Raw genomic sequence first — 20,326 nt, 5'->3', positions numbered from 1 at the left:
CCACCTGGCCGGCTAACGCGTGAGGGAGGTGGCGCCAAATTAACCTTTCCCCCCCCCGCCGCCACCACCACTCCTTTCCCCTGAGCGGGAGGGCATACGGGGCGCGCGCGTGCGGTCCCCCGCTCGTGCGCGCACGCGCGCACACACACACACACACACGCACGCACACCTGGGCACTCAATGCCCCAGGCGCCCTCGAATCTCTCAGAGTCCCTCGGGGGGAGGCGGGGGCGCCTTTTGGTTCCCTCGCGCCTCGGCCGCCGTCGCCGTCCGCGGTGGGTCAGCCAAAGGCGCCTCCTTCACAGAGGAGAAAGGCGCTCGCCGGGAAACGGCTTTCAGGACCGGCGGCGTGTGGACAGCGGCTGCGGGAGTGGCGGTGGGGGGTGGGTTTCCTTTGGGCCCCGGGGTGGAGCAGGAAGGCGGGCGGAGAGGAGAGCCGCGGCCGGCCGGCCGGCCGACCGTTGCCTCCGGGCTGACCCGTCACTCAGCGCTCGGCCTTCCAATCAGAAAAGTAAAGTTACGAGCCCGCGCGCATTGGCTGCGGGGCTCGGGGAAGACCGGGGAGGCGGCCCCTGATTAGCCAGCGGCGGAGCAATCAGGAAGGGCGGCAGGCGGAGCCCGCGAGCGGGGAAGGAGGATTCATTGACAAACTTAGAGGGATCGCGGCTCGTGTAGCGGGGGGTTGCGCCTGAACTGGCGCGCGCGTGCACCGAAGCCCTATCCTGTCGGTTCCTAAGGAATGAGTGAGTGGAGGGTGGGGGTGCGTGTGGGTGGGAGGGAAGAGGGAAACGCACCGGCATGGGTTGTGCACCGAGCAATAAAGACAATGACAGCCCTGCTTTTTTTTTTTTTAATGCTATACAGTGGGGGGGGGGGGGAGGCAAAAAAAAAAAAAGCGGCCGGGGAGGGGGACTTATTCCCAAGTGGCCGTGCTGAGGATTGCAACCCTGAAGCGGGATGCCACGCGTGTTCACTTGGAAGTAAGTGTCACTGGGTGTATAACGGACCGAATCCTCCGAAGAGGACGGTTTCTCGAAGCAACCCTGGGAACGGGCAGACTAGGAAGTGGTGTGTAATTAAAAAGGGGGGACGCTCCGTCTGGTGAGAAGCTGGAGAAGGGTTTGGCGGTAGCGATAACAACGCCCTCGCTTGCTCGGGATCACACCGGGTGAAATGCGTGAGGGAGCCTTGCGTTTAGTTACTCAGAGCCACGTCCTTTCCACGCGAACGGCTCCCCTGGAGGAACCTGGTCCTCTTTCACCCCCCTACCACCCAACACAAAGCTGTCCGTTAACCTTTTACTACTGCTCAACAGTAGTAAGTCAACAAGGGTAGAACAACCGTGATTAACGTTAACATAGCACAGGTGAATCTGGCCTTAGAAACCGACCCCCGCCGCTAGGCTGCCCGCCTGCAGAAGAATGTGCCTGTGACTGGTGTGCTGTCGGTGGCGGGGAGGGGGGTGAATAGGATCCTATGCCTGGGATCCTGTGCGCTTCGAGTGAAGACGGTGGGGCGGCGCTCGGAGGGAAGCCCCATCACGTTTTAAACCCGGCAAGCGCACGTGTGAACGGAGAGGCCCTGCCTGCCTTCGAGAGTGTGTTGTTGCTGCTGCTGCTTTTTTTTTTTTTTAAACCGGGAGATGAAGAGCTTCACTCTCGACCCGCTTTGGGTTTGGGTTTCTTCCGTTCCCAAGAAAGAGCGACGCCTGTGAACCTTCTGGTGGGCCCTGGAGGATGCAGAGAGTTCTACGGAAAGAATTGAGACACGGGCTTTGGGGGTCTTTGAAATGGTTTATTTTATGCCAGGGCTGGGAAGTTCTTTAGCTCGCCGACGTTTGCCGCCAAGCCCACCAAGCCCACCACGCTTCGTTGTTTGCAGCTTGACGCACCCGACCTTCCTTGATTTTTGGCCTGGACTTGCTCTCAGCTAGCCAGAAAACCTCATTTCCAGGCTGCTCCCGCCGCGGAACTGGCGCGCGCGGAGGCGGAGGGGACGATCTAAATGCCCAGGATAACAGGGACGGGCGTGTAGAACCGTTCTCTTGACTCTGGTTGCTGAATTCCTACCCCTCAAATAATGAGAGTTGCATTCCGATTCCGCCCCCCTTTTTTTTACATTCTGCTTTTCAGTACAAATATACATATATATAAAGATGGGGACCAAATCATTTGGGGGAATTTTTCAAGCGGGAACGAAGGGCTCCTTTTATATAAAGTAGGCCTCAAAATGAAGGACGAGATTAAGCATATGAAATAGAAGGAATGGTCCTTCCACGGACTAGGCTGTTTTTTGTTTTTTTGTTTTTTTAGAACCAGGGCTGAACTCTCCAGGCCAAATTCTATTCTAAAATGTTTCTTTTCTCTCTTTTTTTTTTCCAGCCTTCCTAAAACAGATAAGCACAACCAGAGACACTTTCTGCTACAGGACAGAGGCGAATATCTTTACTTCTGGATCACCACAGATCGTGGAAGATGTGAGCAGCTTTCCTTAACAGTTTGCTCCTATTATTAACCTCTGCACTGGTCCATGTATGCTCTCGGATATGCATGTGTGTGTATGTGCGCCCCTATGAAGCCAAACGAAGAATGTTTGCCTTCAAGACGTCTGGCATCTCGGAGACGTGGTGCTCTGGGCAAGAAATAAGTCTACTTGCAAGCCAAAAGCAACAATTTCTCTTTCTACAACGTCAGAATATGGCTTCGGGAATCGAAGTCTTTTGAACGAATCGACTTCCAAGGAGAGGGGCTTTAGATAAAAGCAGGGTTAGGCTTATGTACATAAATACATACATTTGATTTTTTAAAAGCGGCTGACATTGTCATGAGAAGAACGTGAATACAATTCAAAGGCAGAGATTTTTTTTCCAGCTGTAACTAAAACGATTACAGAACTATGATTTAATAGTCCATCTAGAGAGAAATCCTGCTAGTCACGTGATTCCAAAAATCACAGGGGTTCGCGCCTATATCCCTGTCACGTGTCCACCTTATTCTACCTTATATAGAATATTGCTATGAGCGCTATTTATCTGGAAGGTGTGCTTCCTTTGTGCTCACGCCTTTACACAAGCCTTGAAACAATCAAGTGCCAGAGTACTGTGTGGAATAACACCATAAATGTAGGATTTCTCAGAACACCATAGATAAAGTCGAACTGGACAAGTTAGATGCTTGTTTGAAGATGGAGCCGCCGGGAATCGCTCCCCCGCTACCCAATGGTTCTTTCTTTCAAATAATTAGCAACTGGCTTGCTCAGTTCAGCCCACAACTCGCTGAAGTCAGGCAAAGAAAACACCAACCGATGCTTAAGAAAGGTGGGTCCATCTGTTGGTGCACAGAGGTTCTCCTTCATTCAAAGGGCGTTTTACACACCGAAGGGCAACACGCACATACCGTCCTCCCAGGACGCCTCTCTTTCTCCAGCAGCTGTTAGGGGGGCGCCTCCGAAGGGCTTCTTAGTAGATAATCCGCGGCTGAATTTCTTGGCCAGTGCCTCTGAACTCAACCTGGTATCCCCGCCGAAACGCCTCTGAAAAAAAGACATCCTAAACGAGGACCAACCGAAGCGCGGGAGAGAAGCCGGCGGGCAAAGCCTCCCAAATAAACCCAGCTGTAGCCAAGTTCCTACCTGAGGCTCTTGAATGAGCGGGTTGGCGGCGACAACTCGGCCAAGCTGGCAGGAGAAAGAAAATCTCAGAGACATAAATGGGGCCGGCGTGCGAGCCAGTGCCAGCCTTCTCCTCCTTTTGGCTGGGCCCGGGAAGGCCGCACCGCACGGGAGGTGAGCCGTGGAACCAAGAGCTTCAAACAGACGTACCAACACACATACCCCGAAGAAGCCCGTCCTTCCCCAGCTAGTTCGATGCTTCTTTACTACGGGGGGTGGCTGACCAACCAGCCAACTAAGAAAGCGCTTCTCCTGCTGTCCAGGTCCTCATGCTGAGTGACGGATCCCTGAGGTCTCCTCGCTAAGAGCTTGCTGACCGGATCCAAAGAAATGACTGAGGTCAGCCCCCCGCCACACCAACCCGCGCGGACCAGGCTGCTCTGAAACCCCCGCCGTCCCTTCAGTGGCTTCCTCGACTCCTTGTTTCCAGAAGGGGGGTCTCCGCCAGGCAGGCTTAATCGCCCCGTGGGGTTGGCCACTGGCCAAGGGAGGACTGGTGGGGTGGGAAAAGGTGGGGGGGAAATCAAGCTGCCATTCTCAACGGCGCCTAATCTGAAAGCGACCTCAAGGAAAAGTGGGCTTGTTTTCCCTAAAGGACACTCCGCGCGTCTCTTCGCTCTCTCGATCACCACCCGCTCTCCTTTCGGGCACTTTCCTAAACGCCTGGAGAAGCGGGGAGCCAGGCCCAAGTCAAGTCCCTCGGAGTTCCAAAGGCAACCTTCTCAACCGGCCTTGCAACGCCCACCCTCTCCAGAAGAATCCTGGCTGAGGAGATGGGCGTTGCACTCCTGCTGCCTGAAGAGGGTCAGCTTGGGTGAGGGGAGGTTACCCTGGCGCTGCAGCCCCAATCCTCCCTCCAAAAGAACTTGCCTTAGGCGGCAAAAGACCACGGCTTTTGGGAAGGGGGAAGGAGGGGGCGATTCTTGGAGCCCGGAGAACAGTTATTGCTTACAGTACTGTTTTTTCTTTCGGAGGGATGTCGGTGAAAAGCCAGGAAATGGTCAGAAAAAGAGTTAAGGAGGTCGGGTGAATCCTGGTTTGCCTTTATTCCTAGAAAAGATTGCAGAGTGCACCTCTAAAACAGACCTTCCGCGCTTGAAAAGTAGGTCTTGGACTGATGTTATTTACAAATAAGGACTTCTTTCGGGATTATTATCATCATCATTATCATCCACAAAGCAAAAAGAATAGACTGGCACCCGTACATTAACATATATAATAACTTTAGACACTTGTAGTTTAAACCCAGAAAAACATTTTCATCCCCCTTCGAAATCGCCTTGGACTGTATGGTTTTTTTTGAATGGTGTACGATATTTTAAGATTCAGCTTTCCCCCTTTATTCATCTCATTTTCTTTCCCATTTATCGGGGATATCAAAGAGTGCCAGGGTACTTCCGAATTTCAAACTGTCTGCGGTGACTCTCGCGAACCTTTTCCATTTCCGATGGTCAAATCCTTGCCTGTCACATGTCTACGACCAATTAAATGGGTCATCGGCGGGGGCGGCGGGGTCCTTGTGCATACCTGACCTCCAAACCTCGTTTGTTTTTTCAAGGAGCTGATTGACTCACAGCGGGTAATACGGCGTTAAAAAACGATGGGTGAAAAATAAGGAAATAAAACGTTTTTAAAACGGCCCTTGAGTTTACAATATAATGTAATTTGCAGTGTAACGCATGCAGCATAATGTACGGCTGTCCTCGGCTAAGCTCCACTAAGGAAACATGGATGAAATTCTGTTACACATCTAGGCTAGGAAAACTGGCCTTTGAATCTCTTCGGGTCACAGCAGATTGAAGGGTAGTACAAAATAGCAGCAGAGCTGCATCTGGAAGTTTTGTCCTGGACCAGCTGTTTCAGAAGACCCCCGATATGTTGTCAGTGTGCTGTGCTTCTCATCAGGACATCACAAAACATGTGAGGTTGTATTTGGCTGAAATGAAGGTCAATGTCGTCCTCCTACTTCTTCGCACACAAACACACAACCCCTCACCGTGACATCTGAAAAATCCTTCCCCTCCCCACCCTGCCTTTAGATGGAAAATGTCGAGGAGGATGTTTGTCAATGGCCACAACAAAAGAATGAAGGGAACCTCCACAAAGGGAAGGAAGCATCTCTGAGAGCGACCTTTCAGCTCCATAGTAACTCCAACTCACGTTGGTTGGAGGGCTTTCAGAAAAGACACCCACTCTCAGGGCCAGCTCTCCTTTGGAGGAGGCCCCTTTCAGTGGTCCCATTCGAGGCCCCCTCCACGCAAGCATGGCCTTAAAAGCTCCAGGATGCTTTTTGTAGCAAGAGAGGGAGGATCTGGGCCTGCTTTAACACAGGCCCCTCATCAAGAAGGTGAGCTTAGTTGGGGAAGAGAGAAAGGAAAGGAAGGCTGCAGCAGGCTGTCCTCTGTCTGGCCATCTTTTGTTGTTGTTGATGATGAAGATGAAGATGAAGTCTAAGAATAACAGAGTTGGAAGGGTCTTCTAGTCCACCCCCTTGCTCAAACATGGGACCCTGTACCATTAGAAACAAGCAGCTATCCAGCCTGTTCTTAAAATGGTTTTTGGTGTTTTGATTTTTTGCATGGTTCTTGTTGTTGCTGCTGTTTGTTTTTGTTTCCTTTATGTACACTGAGAGCATATGCACCAAAGACAAATTTCTTGTGTAGTCCATCACACTTGGCCAATTCTATTCTATTCTATTCTATTCTATTCTATTCTATTCTATTCTATTCTATTCTACTCTATTCTATTCTACTCTACTCTACTCTACTCTACTCTACTCTACTCTACTCTGTTCTGTTCTGCTCTGCTCTGCTCTGCTCTGCTCTGCTCTACTCTACTCTACTCTACTCTACTCTACTCTACTCTATTCTTTTCCTAGGTCTCTGTTATTTTGCTTCATTCTGCCCACAGCCCATGAGAGAGACAGAATGTTTTAAAGGGCCATTAGCTTTCTCAGGATTGAAGGTATGTTTTTCTCCTTATTCCAACACCACTCAAGCCAAAGATGTATTGCATTTATTTGACTTTGTCTGTCTCTTACCTTGGTAGGAAGTCAGGGGATTGGAAGCAACTTTAGGACCGGAATAGTCTGGCCATTTGGATTTCTGACAGTTCAAAAGTGGGTTGGTAGTATTTAAAGTCAACTGGGGCGGGGTGGGGGGGAATCTCCAAGAGAGCACAAACAATGTTTGTGTGCCTACCTTGGCCTCTCAGCCTTCCACATCAGCTTTTCTTAGTTGGACATCCTTTGAAGGTGATTTCTTTCTTTACTGAATCTTAGGACCAGCTAAGTTAGGACTGGGTTGTTTTTTTCTTCTTCTGTCCATTTATAAGCAAAGGACCCCTCTATTTTATCCAAGCAAAAGCATTCCTGGTGGTGCCCACTCCCCACCCTATGTGGACTCAAATCTTAAGGCCTACCCTCCACGGCATTACTTCTGTTATTTGCCTTTCTGTCATGCTCTACCCTCTCTGGGTACCTTCCCCAATCAAGTATTCTCTGGTTGAACTGGAATGCATCTTCCACTGGTTCTGCCAAGCAAGATAACAGGAGCAGAAATGGAGGGGGAGGGGGGGAGGAGGAGGGGAAGGAGAAAGCCGAATTCCTTCCAGTGAAAGACAAGATCCTGATCTCTCCTTCTTCTGTTTGGTTTCACTTCAACTGTAAAGAAACAACGGCAGGTCCACAAACCTGCCCAAAGGCTTCCCTTCCCTGCTCCCCTGCCACTGAACAAGAAGAACTTTCTGGGTCAAGTGCCACCGAAAGCAAATGTATAGCTCTTAATAGGGCTCCTTCATAAAGCCCATTTAAAAAAAAAACAAGGAGGAAATGCCTGAATGCCCGGGGGCAAAGAAGGAAAGGACGCTCCCACCCCCAGCTGTGGAAGGGGGGCTCTCTGTTTGCCAAAGAAACTTTTTCTGCAAAGGTTCCTTTTCCTGCAGTGCAAAAGTTAGAGATGAAAAACACTTCTCCCTTTTGGTAGCCTGGCAGCCCCCTCCTATCTGTTAAGTTGTGTTTTTGAAAACCTGCTATTAAAAAACTTGGATCCTCTTTGTAGATCTGGGTTGTGAAGGGAGCAGCCCTTTTTTCCTAAACAGGGAACTCCTCACTGACATCTCGTTTATACCACTATATTGCTCTGTCCCCACCTTTGCTGGGAGCCATTGGTGGACAGACTTTAAAGCAGGGGTGTCCAACCTTGGCAACTTTTAGCCTGGAGGACTTCAACTCCCAGAATTCCCCAGCCAGCTTTGCTGGCTGGGGAATTCTGGGAGTTGAAGTCCTCCAGGCTTAAAGTTGCCAAGGTTGGACACCCCTGCTTTAAATCAATGGAGACGGTAACATCAATGTTTTTAGCAAATTCTGCTTTGATTTAATCAGTTTCTGGTTGGGCCTTATAAGTCTGTTTCCTTCCCTGGGAGTTTTCAGTCCACTGGACCACCCTTTTTTTTTCAATCTGGCCTTCACTAAGATGCATTCCAACTGAAACATCCCAGTTGTCCTGACAGCACTGGCTGGAGAATTATGGGATATGTGATCAAATGCAATTCCAAGAGTTAAGGAGTTACACTGTTCCACACATTGCACAAACTCAAATGATTTACAAGTCAGCCTAACAAAATAAGATGGGAAGAATCCACTTCAGCAATCCTATCCTCTCTTTGGGTGCCCTGTCCACGCCACCCTAAAGAGAAAGCAAAAGAGAATAAATTGTTCTGCCTCCTGCAGGACTATGAAATGTGCTTATTCTGAAAGAAAGTCCAGCTGGTTCAGCTTCCCAAAATGCACTAGATGGAAATACAAAGAAATTCAAATTGTGGCCATTATAATCAACGGCTACTTTTGACTGTGGTGTCTTGAACAGTCTACCAATCTGCACCTCTATAGCTGTCTGGTTTGGTTCTGCAACCCAATAGGATAGACACAGACTTCAGAGAGTAATTGGGACTGCAGAAAAAACAATTACTACCAACCTGCCTTCCATTGAGGACCTGTATACTGCACAAGCCAAAAAGAGGGCTGTGAAAATATTTACAGACCCCTCACATCCCAGACATAAACTGCTTCGACTCCTACCCTCAAAACGATGCTATAGAGCACTGCACACCAGAACAACTAGACACAAGAATAGTTTTTTCCCTAATGCCATCACTCTGCTAAACAAATAATTCCCTCAGTACAGTCCAACTATTTACAAAGTCTGCATTACTATTACTATTAATCTTCTCATCACTCTTTATCACCCATCCCCTCCCACTTGTGACTGTATGACTGTAACTTTGTTGCTTGTATCCTTACAATTTATATTGACTGTTTCCTAGTACGATTTGATTGCTTATTGTACCCTATGACTATCATTAAGTGTTGCACCTTATGATTCTTGACTCTTGACGAATGTCTCTTTTCTTTTATGTATACTGAGATCGTTTGCACCAAGACAAATTCCTTGTGTGTCCAACCATACTTGACCAATAAAGAATTTTATTCTGTTCTATTCTATTCTATTCTATTCTATTCTATTCTATTCTATTCTATCCTATCCTATCCTATCCTATCCTATCCTATCCTATCCTATCCTATCCTATTCTTAGTGGTCTAGTCACAAGTAATACTAAACCCATTATTTACATCCCACAAGGGATGACTAAATAACTAAGCCCATACCAATCAAATCACATTAAAGGGGCAACTTACATGTGAATCCAACAGTAAAATGTATTTCCTTCTATGCCAACCATTATAAAACGTCATCATCCTTCAGACCAATGTTGAGATTTACAGGTTATATTGCTCTACTTCTATGCTTTACCTGTGCATTTAAACTGGTTCATTTGAATTTTGTTAGAAGTGGCTCAACTTATGGCGGCATACTATCATCTTAAAGACAAACCTAGTCTGAAGTGGAACATCAATTGACCACTTGGCAGGGGTCACCAAACCACAAAAGACCAAGTTATTTGGGCTGTCCAAAGAGTGATCAACACTTTCAACAGTCCAAAAAGAATCATAACAAGGAAATCCTTTCTTATTTGCTGCTTATACATGATGTTGATTCTCTCTGGAGGATAGTGGGGCTTGCTTGTGCAGAATATCATGGTCTGAATTGTGACTTGTGTGATCTCAGAATCTCAACAGCAATTCCAAATGGCAACTAAAAAGGCACCTTTGAGATTCAACAGCAATACCCTAAGCCAAAGTCCTCCATTGCTTTTCACTCCCTTTCAGGTTCTTCTGGCAAATATTGGAGAAACAAATATTGATTGCAAAAGCCTGAAGGAATAGGCAGCCTATTCCTTGGATGTTCTTTCAACATTTGCACTAAAATTATGCTGTAGAGGAGGAAAAGGACATGGGAGACATGGGAGAGTTTTGCTATGCCTATAGCCTCTAGACAAGCTGGGACAAGCATCTAAAACAAGCCCATTTCCAGGTATAATCTTCAAAAATGAAGCAATTCAGAGCTCCAGTTTTCCTGAATCGTTACCAAAGCCCCAAAGAGGCCCGAGAAATCCCAATTTCCCTCCATATCTACACCATGGGTTAGTCCTTCAAGGTAGACCAGACTAGGAAACCAAAGTTATGAATGCTAATACTATTTTTATGATCAGATTGCAAGAACACAATTTTGCAAGTCTATACGCACCTCCCTCTACCTGCAAGAAAACTAGGGAAGGCTTTTTTTAAACCTGACTTTTGTCTTGGTTGCAGCTCTTCATCCTGTTACAACCCTTGATACCTTTCTCTTATACAAGCCTCTTGCGCTGTTTTGAGTGGGAAAACATCAGGCAAGGGCGAAACATAGAGGCTGGTCCTGAAACAGTCTTCTAACCACTCCCAAACATGGTTCACTCATGCCCTTTCCATAGAAAACTGCAATCTTGGCTGGCTATGAATTCCATAGTAATTGAAGCTTGCTTATTAATGGGAAAACACAATAATATGAAAATAATCACAACTGTGGTTTTGAATGGTTTATTGGGACATAAACATTATGCAGCGCACATGTTGTGTTCAATAAACAGGTTTTGGTGCCTCTGTTGAGAAAGTTTTATAATGAGTCTTTCTCTAAGTGCTTGTTGAGAAAGGGATACTATACCAAGTGTGAATACTGGGTCTCTATAGGCCTCAGAACTGAAATCTCATGGAGAACATGGAAATATGAGCTTTACATTTCTATTTACAACGATCTAAGATTTCTTTGAATGGATAGGGAGCTGCTTAACTCTCCATGCTCTAAGTATGTTTCATTTTGCACCAACTTCTCCCAGATGCTTGACACTGTTGGATAGTTTTTGATCAGGATATTGAGTCTAAATCAATGGTTGGTCACCTATACTTTCATTCAGGTAGCATGAAAATATTTTATTAAAAAGAAAAAGGATGCGCTAGGAGCATAATCAGTGGGAGAAATATTTTCTTTCTTCCCCTTCTCTTCTGCCTGCAAGCAAATATTCCATGAGATCAGCTGTTCAACATAGATACACCAAGGTTTCCTTAGACCAAGGTTTCCTCAGCCTTGGCAACCTGATGATATGTGAACTTCAACTTCAGCATGCTGGTTGGGGAATTCTGGGAGTTGAACGCCACACAACTTCAAGTTTCCAAGGGTGAAAAACCCTGCCTTAAGACTGTTATCACCCGCTGTGGGCCAGGTTGCCAATGATCAGAAGTAATATCTTATTTATCCAATCCAGACCCACAAACCTGATTTTAAAAAAGCAGAATTTGTTGTAAGTCACATTATTTCTCTGTAATTGTATTACAGCCTGCCTAACAACAAGACTGTTTCTTGAACAACATTCTCTGAATCTTATTTTGTGACAAGAGAGCCCTCCAGATTTCTAGCAACATTACAAATTATTTAGAAGATGGAAAACAATTGTACTTCATTCAGGGCACGATCCTTGCATCCTTCACACTATACACATAATGTCTTAAGAAAATTCACTGGTTTTCTGAGTTGGTATAAGCTAGCCAAAGTTTCCCCTTCCCATAAGTAACACCAACTAAAATATTTACCTAACCTGGCTAAGCATTGCATGGGAAGCAATGGGGTTTTTAGACCATTTATTTTCCACTTATTTCAATTAGAGAGATGCATATTTTGATCTAATGCCTTTTTGTTAAAAAGAAAAAAGAAACTAATTTCAATTAGTCTCACTGATTTGGCTGTTATCAATTCAGGTCATGTCTACAGGAAAGTGCTGCTTTTAAGCAGATGCTCCTTTCTTTTGTTCAAGAAATGGAAACTTAAGAATGCACCATCGTGGCTAGGTGATTTGACTGAATTTACTGTTCACTTGTCCCGCATATGCATATGCTGCCTTGGATTGATTTTACACAGCACTTTCTCACCCTGTTCATGCAGCAGCAATGTACAAATATGCATATAAAAATATGCTATACCAGGGGGCAGGAGAAGGCAGACATGAGCAAAGGAGGCTATTTATCCAATTCAGAAATAATAAGAATAAGAATCTGCCTATCCCAGGTTCTCGGGAATGACTCAATAGATAGACAAAAATGCCAAATTCAAGCTAAACATCTGGCTGACTGTGCCATGAACCATAATAATAATCCCCAGTGAGGCAGTACTTTGATGTGGTTGTAGTGCTTGGTGCTTTGAGAAAAATAAAAGCTGTGCCAGAGGTTTGACCATATACTGGACAGGTCTCACCAGAAAAGCCATAAGAAAACTCTGCCATAATAAATAGGGTTAGATATAATTTTTACTTGGAACAGCTTGCATCTTGTGAAGATACCTTTAACACCACGAAACAACATCTACCTATTTCAGGTCCTTGGCAAGGGATCAATAGGTGGACCAAAATGCCAAGTCCAGGCTAAACATCTGGCTGACTGTGCCACGAATCATCATCATAATAGCAGTAGTAGCAATATGGTTAAAAAAAAATTTACACTGTACTGTCACTGTTTTATATTGATTCTAGCCAATGCAGGGGGGAAAAAAACCCTAGCTGGGTAGTGAAAGATATGGAAGCCAGGGTTCCCATTCCGTGCAAGTTTAATAAAAGCGAGATCCGCTTAATGGTGGCATTTATTTCTCGGCAAACCCACCGGACTATGCCCATATACTAACAAAGCTATACCAAACCACCTACATAAAAGAATTCCAGTCAATTCAAGGGAACATAGATCCTAAGAAATGGTAAGCTCCGTTTGCTAAAACTAGGATCTAGGCATGAATAGAAGAATCTCGGGAGCTGGAAAAAAAAATTTGCTCTTAGCAGCCGGAGCACCCCAAAAGAGAGTGAGCAGCTAAGAAACTGGCGAGGGTATCTAGCTTTCTGAAAGCCACAAGGTTTCTGAAAATTGACTTGGAGATGTAGCCCTTCTCTGTTACGTTCCCTGCTAAATCTTTCAGTTTATGATATCGGGGCTCCACCAAGATAATTTGCAGGGATCAGTTAGAGAGGAAAAAAAGAGAGAGAGAGAGAAGGTTACAGAAATTATATTATGATGACCACATTGCTACCAGCTCCAACCAGCGGCTAATTCCACCATGCGCCAACTGTGTTGGGGAAATGGGTGGCGTTTGGGACTGCAGCATCCCGAGCCGTTCTGATTTCTTTCAAAAGCAGCCACCCTTCTCTTACTAGTGAGTAAGCTTCGTGACAATGTTATGTTCTCTCCCTTTCATTTTAATAAAGTCGGCTAAGAATGTCTCGCTCGGATTGGAGCCACTATGTATCTAAACACGGCAGACTTTTCCTTCCTTCCTTCCTTCCTTCCTTCCTTCCTTCCTTCCTTCCTTCCTTCCTTCCTTCCTTCAGTTTCCTTCCTTCAGTTTCCTTCCTTTCCTTTCTTCCTACCTTACTTTCCTTTTCTATCTAGCCCGAACAACAGGGCTAAAAGGTAAAGAAATCTGGTTGCAGGAGTACTTGGTGTTTGTACAGAAACCAAAACGAATTGGATTATATGCAGATTACCTCCCAGAAGTTTGGGCAGGTCCACGTGCCTCGTCAAGATTTGTGTTCTGTTACAATTAAGCAAAATCAGGGGAGGCGGCGGCTCGTCTCCCCCAGTTTGGATTTTGAAACAAATCGGAAACTTTGGGGCTACCCTTTCTTATTCTCCCTCCCCGCGCCCCCCCTTTTTTTTCTTTTGTCTTCTTTGACTGTGTGACGTTTGGCTTTGGGAGCTCACTTTTCTTGCATTCCTAAATACCCCAAGATTCGGGCTACCGGAGCTGTTCGGAATAAAATAAACGCGCTTTGCTGAGGGATGAAAAGGGGGGGGGGTGTTGTTACAGGACCCCTCCCCCGCCCGCCTTTTATGAGGCCACGTGAATTTCTAAATTCTCTGCTAGACTAACCTGGGAGACGCGTTATTCGTGAGCCCTCCCTCCCTTTCCTCTAATCTTATTAAGCATTCGGAGTGGACAGGCGGAAGAGACCGGGTGTAAGGGAGGCCAGAGGAAGCGCAGGGCAGCCAGGCTGGTGTCGAACCGAGGAATTTCAGGAGTCTTTCAGGAGTTCAGTCCGAGCCCGCAAAGAACCTGGAGAGAAGCCGGGACGGGGCGGGGCTTCGGTGTGGTCTGGAGGAGGAGGAAGGAGCCAAGATCAGAAGCCCAATTTGAGATGGCGACTTGCAGGGAAATCCCCAACTACCACACAAGAATAAATAGGTTTTAGGGGCCGGGGCGGCCCGTCTCCTTTCGCTGGGTCTCCGCGTGAGGCGCGATCCAAATGCAAGCTAAAGTCGAAGGTCGCAAACCTATTGGTTATTTTCCCCCTCCTGCACAATCACGCATTTAAATACGAGCTGGCGCGAGTGGGTTGTGGATCCGAATGTCACTCACGGTTTCTTGAATGTTAGAGGTCGGAGGAGGGCCAGGGCACCAAGCAAGGCTTGGGGGGTTGTGGGTGGTGGGTGGGAAGCTGGGAGAGAGAGGGGGGGGAGGGAGGGAGAGGAGGAGAGGGAGAGGGAGAGGGGGGGCTCTTGCTCTCTGGCTCACCCACGTACGTTTCAAGCCGCGTGGTTTATTTTTCAGTAACATCTTTAACTCAGCCGAGTCACTAATTTTACACAATGAGTAACACCTTCCCCTGATTAATTGGACAACGCGCACCTATCGTCCGTGCTTAGGTTACCATAAAGCCGCCGGATGATACTGATGAGAGGAGGATGAATTTTTAAAAAGGAAAGAAAAAAAAAATCAGCCGTGACAATCACCCACACTACCCTTCAGATACACTTCGTAGGTCCACGCCCGGAAATCCTTTTAGATTTAAAACAAGCAAAACAAACAAAAACAAGGAAACAAAAACCAGGGTTCGTATTTGGTCACTTAACTGCTCCTTCATCGAGGGCTCTAAACGGAGTCGCGCTTCGCTTACAGGCACAGCCAAGGTTTAAATGGGTTTTTGTTCCCCGTCCCGAACCTGAATAGATCTGAGGTCGGAATCTTGACTGTAATCTGACAAACTTTTCCGCCCTTTCCCGTCTGAACGCCCAGCAGACCCCAATGCTCTGCCTGCTTCTTTTCTTGAACACCGCAAGGCCTCCGATCCAGCTTAACTCCTGGCCAGCGGCGGTCGCTTTCTCCCCCTCCTCTTTCCGCCCCCCTCCCCCGCCGCCCGCAACGCCAGACACGAACGATCCCCTGCAAAGCGGCGAGAAAGAATAATGTACCCCCACCCAGGATGGCGAGCGCTGTGTGTGGAAGCGTGGGTCCCACGTGCGTTGTACCCAAGGAGTGCGCTCGACAGCGAGGCGAGAAAGTAAACCATTTCTATCGATTATTTCACGGGTCACGGAGGGGAAAAACGCCTCCCTTAACAGCCTGTCTGGATTCAGTGGCACGAGAAAGACGCCGGGACGGTGGATTGTCCGTCAAAATCGGTGCAATTCATCAAAAAAAACCAAAAAAAAAAACAGGGATCCTTTTGTAAGGCCCGCCGCTCCGAGCCAGCTCTCGACACTTTTAGCCGAGGCTTCTTGGCCCTGAACGGCGTTTGAATCTTACTTTCTTTCGGAACGTTTGCACCCTTTTCTTTGCCACTATCTAACTCATACTTCTACTAGAATTAGATTATGTTGTCCCAGATCGGCCTTCTGAGTCAAGAGGAATCCTTAACCACGTCTCGATTTCTCAGGAGGAGATAGATGGAGGGGGGAGGGGAGAACAATCACCCTTTCCTCCAAAATATTTCATCCAATCACATGGAAGTCCTTGGATCCATCCCATCCAGAATAAGTCCTCTCTTTGGGGAGAGGGTGTCACATGATTTCTAGAAAATAATCGGCCTGATATTAACAAGAAGAGGTAGATACTGGTCTAAAATGCCTATTGGTTTTGGGTTACAGGCCCAGAATTACACCTGTGTTAGAATCGGGTTTCATTGTGAACAATAAACCTCCTTTCCGGTATAAATAGAACCCAGGGATTACAAATGATGTCTAGCACGCTTTGCACCCCCATTAAGACTCAAGGGGTAACCAACTTGGCGTCATGCTACTTCCCTTTTAAGGGTTCAGCAGCAATGGGCTCTCCATACTGAAGTCCTACTGAAGTCACAAAGCCAAAGTTGAAAGGGGAGAGCTTTGTGTCCCGGAAGATAACCCATGCAAAGTGCCACAAAATAGTCCACCAAGCAGGCAGCAATTGCACTCTTGCAGCTCCCTTTTCATTTGGGGGGGGGGAGAGAAGGAAGGGGTAGCTAACGTTATTTTGAAGTTATAGCAGGAGCCTGTCTTACTCAGTTCCAAGGACGCCTGACTTTAGGCTGGAAAATTTTTGGTGTTGGGTTCTGTTTTCCCTTTCCATTCAAGCTGCTTTCTCAAGTTCTATGGGGTCCCACCTAAAATGTGCATGCCCTAACTGAGGCTCTTTGATTTAGAGAGGAGGAAGGGAGGGAGGGGGAAGGGAGGGAGGGAAGGAAGGAAGGAAGGAGAGAGAGAGAGAGAGAGAGGCAGACAGACAGACACAGACAGACAGACACAGACAGACAGACACTGGCTACCCAGGATGGGGCCTAAAGGAACCACTCCAGAATAGCTGTAGCCAACAACGAATACATTCTTCCCTGTCTTCACAAGCCTCTTTTCCAAGCCTTCATAACTCCATTTGTTTTCTAAAACGCCAACGTTTCTGTCCAGTCCTCCAGTTCCGGTGACTTTGGGTCACCTTTTCATGACCTTTGCTTTCCCTACTCCTACCCTCCCCCCTCCCCCACGGTAGGCCTTACGCCTGGTTTTCCCTTAGCTTAGACAACAACTGAAGCTGATTTTTCCACCGACAAGAAGGACCGGGGCTCCTCACCCCACGAGCTGTCTAATCAAAACAACAACAAAAACAAAACAAATTCACAAAATAAAATGCGTCCCGGCGAGCCGGCCTGGCTATTCCGACCCATTACAGAGGCGAGTTTTGCCAGGGGAACGGTTTCTTCCCCTCCCCCATAAGATGGGACTTGAGCCCCCCCATACAGGGCCTGTCTGATTGCAAAGCAAAAACCAGCCCAGCCGTGAACCACGGTCTCCTGCAGAACTGGGGGTGGTGGTGGGGTGTGTGTGTGTGTGTCGGGTGGGAGGAATGGTCGTAGGAAAGGTTACTTTGGCCACCGGCGCTGGAAGCCAAGTGCGGGTGGCGCGGCCTCACCTGGGAAGAAAGCCAAGCATAATCCGCCCTCCGGGGCGAAAATCGGGGTGGGATAGCGGCCCTGTGTGTGTGTGTGTGTGTGTGTGTGTGCCTGTGTGTGTTACTCGTCTCCCTTTCGCTTAATCTCCCCGGTGAGACGGGGATGTCTTTATCGCGGTTCTGCGTCGCACACCAGGCGCAGGAGGGACACCCCCATGCCCGTTTGGCGGCGATGATTTCCCCCCTCCTCGGAACCTGCCGCCCGGCACACCAAGAACCGACCGAGGCCCAACTAACGGCAAGGGAAGCCTCCGTGGAGACAACTCCCTGGGGCGGCGGCGCACTCCCCCCCCTCCAATATGGAAGGAGATCATCGGAGTGGCACCAAGAAGGCAGAGGCTCTCCATTGGCGGGGAGGGGGAGAGAGAGGAAGGGTGTGTGTGTGCGCGCGCGCGCAAGGGGAGAGGTCGCCCCGCAGGGCTCAGCGGGAGAGAGAGAGAGAGAGAGAGAGAGAGAGACTAGCCGGGGAGGAACGAGGAAAAGGAAAGAAAATTGAGCGGCGTTTCCCCCTCTCCCTCCCCCTCCCCGCCCTTTGTGGTTGGGGCCTTCCCGAGCTCACCTTCACCCCCACCCACCCCCACCCTGTCCCGGCCGGCCTAGCCTCTCTGCCTGCCTGCCACCTCGAGCCACGAAACGCTGTATCGATGGAACGATTATTCAGACGATTGAACTAATCAAAGGGCTCATCGATCGCTTTGGGGAAAAAATCGCGTTATTAATAGAGGGCTTGTCAAGGCGGCTCTCCAGGCGCACGCCGGCTGACACCCAACTCACCACCACCACCTTTCCATTAAGTTGGAGGCGGGGGGGGTCTTCCCCCCGCTGGGAACAGAACTATATCTGCCACCCCAGACCAGAACCAGACGCCGGGAGGTCCGGCTTTGAGACCCGGTTGGGGTTTTCTGACCCCCCCCCCACGACGTTTGCCTTGCAACAAGCGAGGAGGTTTCCGCCTCCCTCTCCCCCACCTCAGACCTTCAACGCGTCCCCTCTGGATTGAGGACGCAAAGGTGGCAGTTTACGCCGCCGCGAGAGCAAGGCGACACCCACCCCCACGCACCCACCTCGAACTAAGCCCAAAGAGCTAGGGAGAGTAAGGGGGGGAAAGGGGGTTCTCCGCTAGTTTCGTTTCTTTGGAAAGTCTCACGCCCCCACCCGCCCGCCCCCTTGCAAGTCACGCCGGATCCTGGCAACCTCAGCATCACCCACGCGCAAGCTCGGTGCAGCTAAGCCGGTTCGATTCTTTGGGGTTTCAAACGGACAAAACGGGCTTCACCCCCCCCCCCCATTAAAGCACAGTCGGGGAGGGGGGTGTGAATGCCTAGAAGTTGATAACTTGAGCAGACTTCCGGTCAACCTGGAGGGGGATCGCCTGGCGGTGAAGAGGATTCCATTTGCAATCTGCTGGCACCCTTGATCTCAAGGTTTCCGACCATCTCCACCACCAACGCATCTCCATCCTAAGCACATCACTTTGAAAGGCTTTCCCAAGCGAAAGCAAGGGAGGTGCTTCCAAAGAGTAAGGATGCTTAGGATTGCCAGCCAGCTTTTATTACTGCTGGGACATAACTGACCTCCTTTATTTATCTATCTATTTATCTATCTATTTATCTATTTATCTATCTATTTATCTATCTATCTATCTATCTATCTATCTATCTATCTATCTATCTATCTATCTATCTATCTATCTATCTATCTATCTATCTATCTATCTATCTGCAGGTGGCTATCTAGCACAGGCATGGAGAAAGAAAGAGACACTATTATAAAAGACACCTCCATGACATGGGGACTGTCTCCTGAATAGGAGCATCCAAATTAAACCAAATTAATTCCTGATAGACAATAGGAAAAAAAAATGTGTTGATCTAATTCAATGTCCTCTTTCAGGTCAGACATGCTACATTTCGGGAGAGAGCGGGGGAGCCAAACACAATCCGTTTACTAGTTGCACGGAACCAGACCCAATGGGACCTCAAGGCAACTGTTCCAGAACCCTGTGCTTGATATACGTCCAGACCAGAAAGCCCATCATTCTTGTACATTAGTAAAATAAAATCACATGCGAGTAGAGGACAGCCATTAAACCTTTAGATAGATAGATAGATAGATAGATAGATAGATAGATAGATAGATAGATAGATAGATAGATAGATAGATAGATAGATAGATAGATAGATAGATAGATAGATAGATAGATAGATGATAGATAGATCTCTAGCTCAAAGGCACCACTGAAAAACAAGAACTTCAGCCTCTTACCTGATCTGCCAGTCCTGGAAGTCATGTAGTTTTTCTCTAATTCCATTCTGATTTTTCAGGACTTTGGTGAAACGAACAGAGGGGTAAAAAAAAAAAAAAAGTTTGCACTTTTCTCTCTCCCCCCTCCCCCTTTTTTTTCTTCCCCTCTTCCTTGAGGGGCTGCTTGCAGGTTCGAATAATTCAACCCTTCCGCTCCCCGCCGCGCCTTTGCAGCTGATCAGTGAGCTGAAACTAAACGTTTTAGGTGGGAAGAAAGCGGTCGAAGGAACCGTGAAATGATTAAGGAACTAAAGAGTTGCTCGCCATGTGAGATCATGTCCTGTTCTCTCAAAACATCACAAGATGTCCCTAGACGCAGCCCAAACTCAAGAAACTCTGACATCTGTTGTAGCGGGAATCCAAGTTTGTTTGCAGCCTTAAACTGGTTACAGGAACTTCTTTTTAACAGAACGAGGCTGTGAAAGGAAAGCGGGCGGAGTGGGGGGAGGGAAGGGGGGGCTTTGATTTCACTGAAACGCGCAGAATTTGGAGTAACTTAAAGTCCCGATCAACTTTTCATTAATATACACAATTCATTAGCATGAAATGGGGACGGTGAGTGATGAAAGGGAGATGGAGGTGGATTGAAAGGAATAGCGTGTGCGGGTATATATGCCGCTGCCTCCCCCAATTAGCTTTCTTCAAGTTGCTTCCAAAACAGAAGACCGCGGGGGAAGGAAACGTTTGCT

At 47.8% G+C, this 20,326-nt stretch overlaps 1 protein-coding gene across 1 annotated transcript in view; it reads right to left on the bottom strand.

Moving 5' to 3' along the window:
- The window catches only part of PAX5 (paired box 5), a 243,846-nt gene extending 224,131 nt beyond the window's left edge, over window positions 1–19,715 (bottom strand). Inside the window, exon 1 of the mRNA XM_087957413.1 lies at window positions 19,599–19,715. Coding sequence (XP_087813539.1) covers window positions 19,599–19,644 — 46 coding nt within the window. The 5' untranslated portion in view covers window positions 19,645–19,715. The remainder of the gene's footprint in view (window positions 1–19,598) is intronic.
- Window positions 19,716–20,326: the final 611 nt, after the last annotated feature.

This window comes from Notechis scutatus, chromosome 2 (genome assembly GCF_049901735.1).
Source record: "Notechis scutatus isolate UNSWTSFEM ecotype Mainland chromosome 2, rNotScu1.2, whole genome shotgun sequence".
Classification (NCBI taxonomy): domain Eukaryota; kingdom Metazoa; phylum Chordata; class Lepidosauria; order Squamata; family Elapidae; genus Notechis; species Notechis scutatus.
Note: the sequence above shows the minus strand (reverse complement) of the source record. Positions and strands in the feature narration are given on the sequence as shown.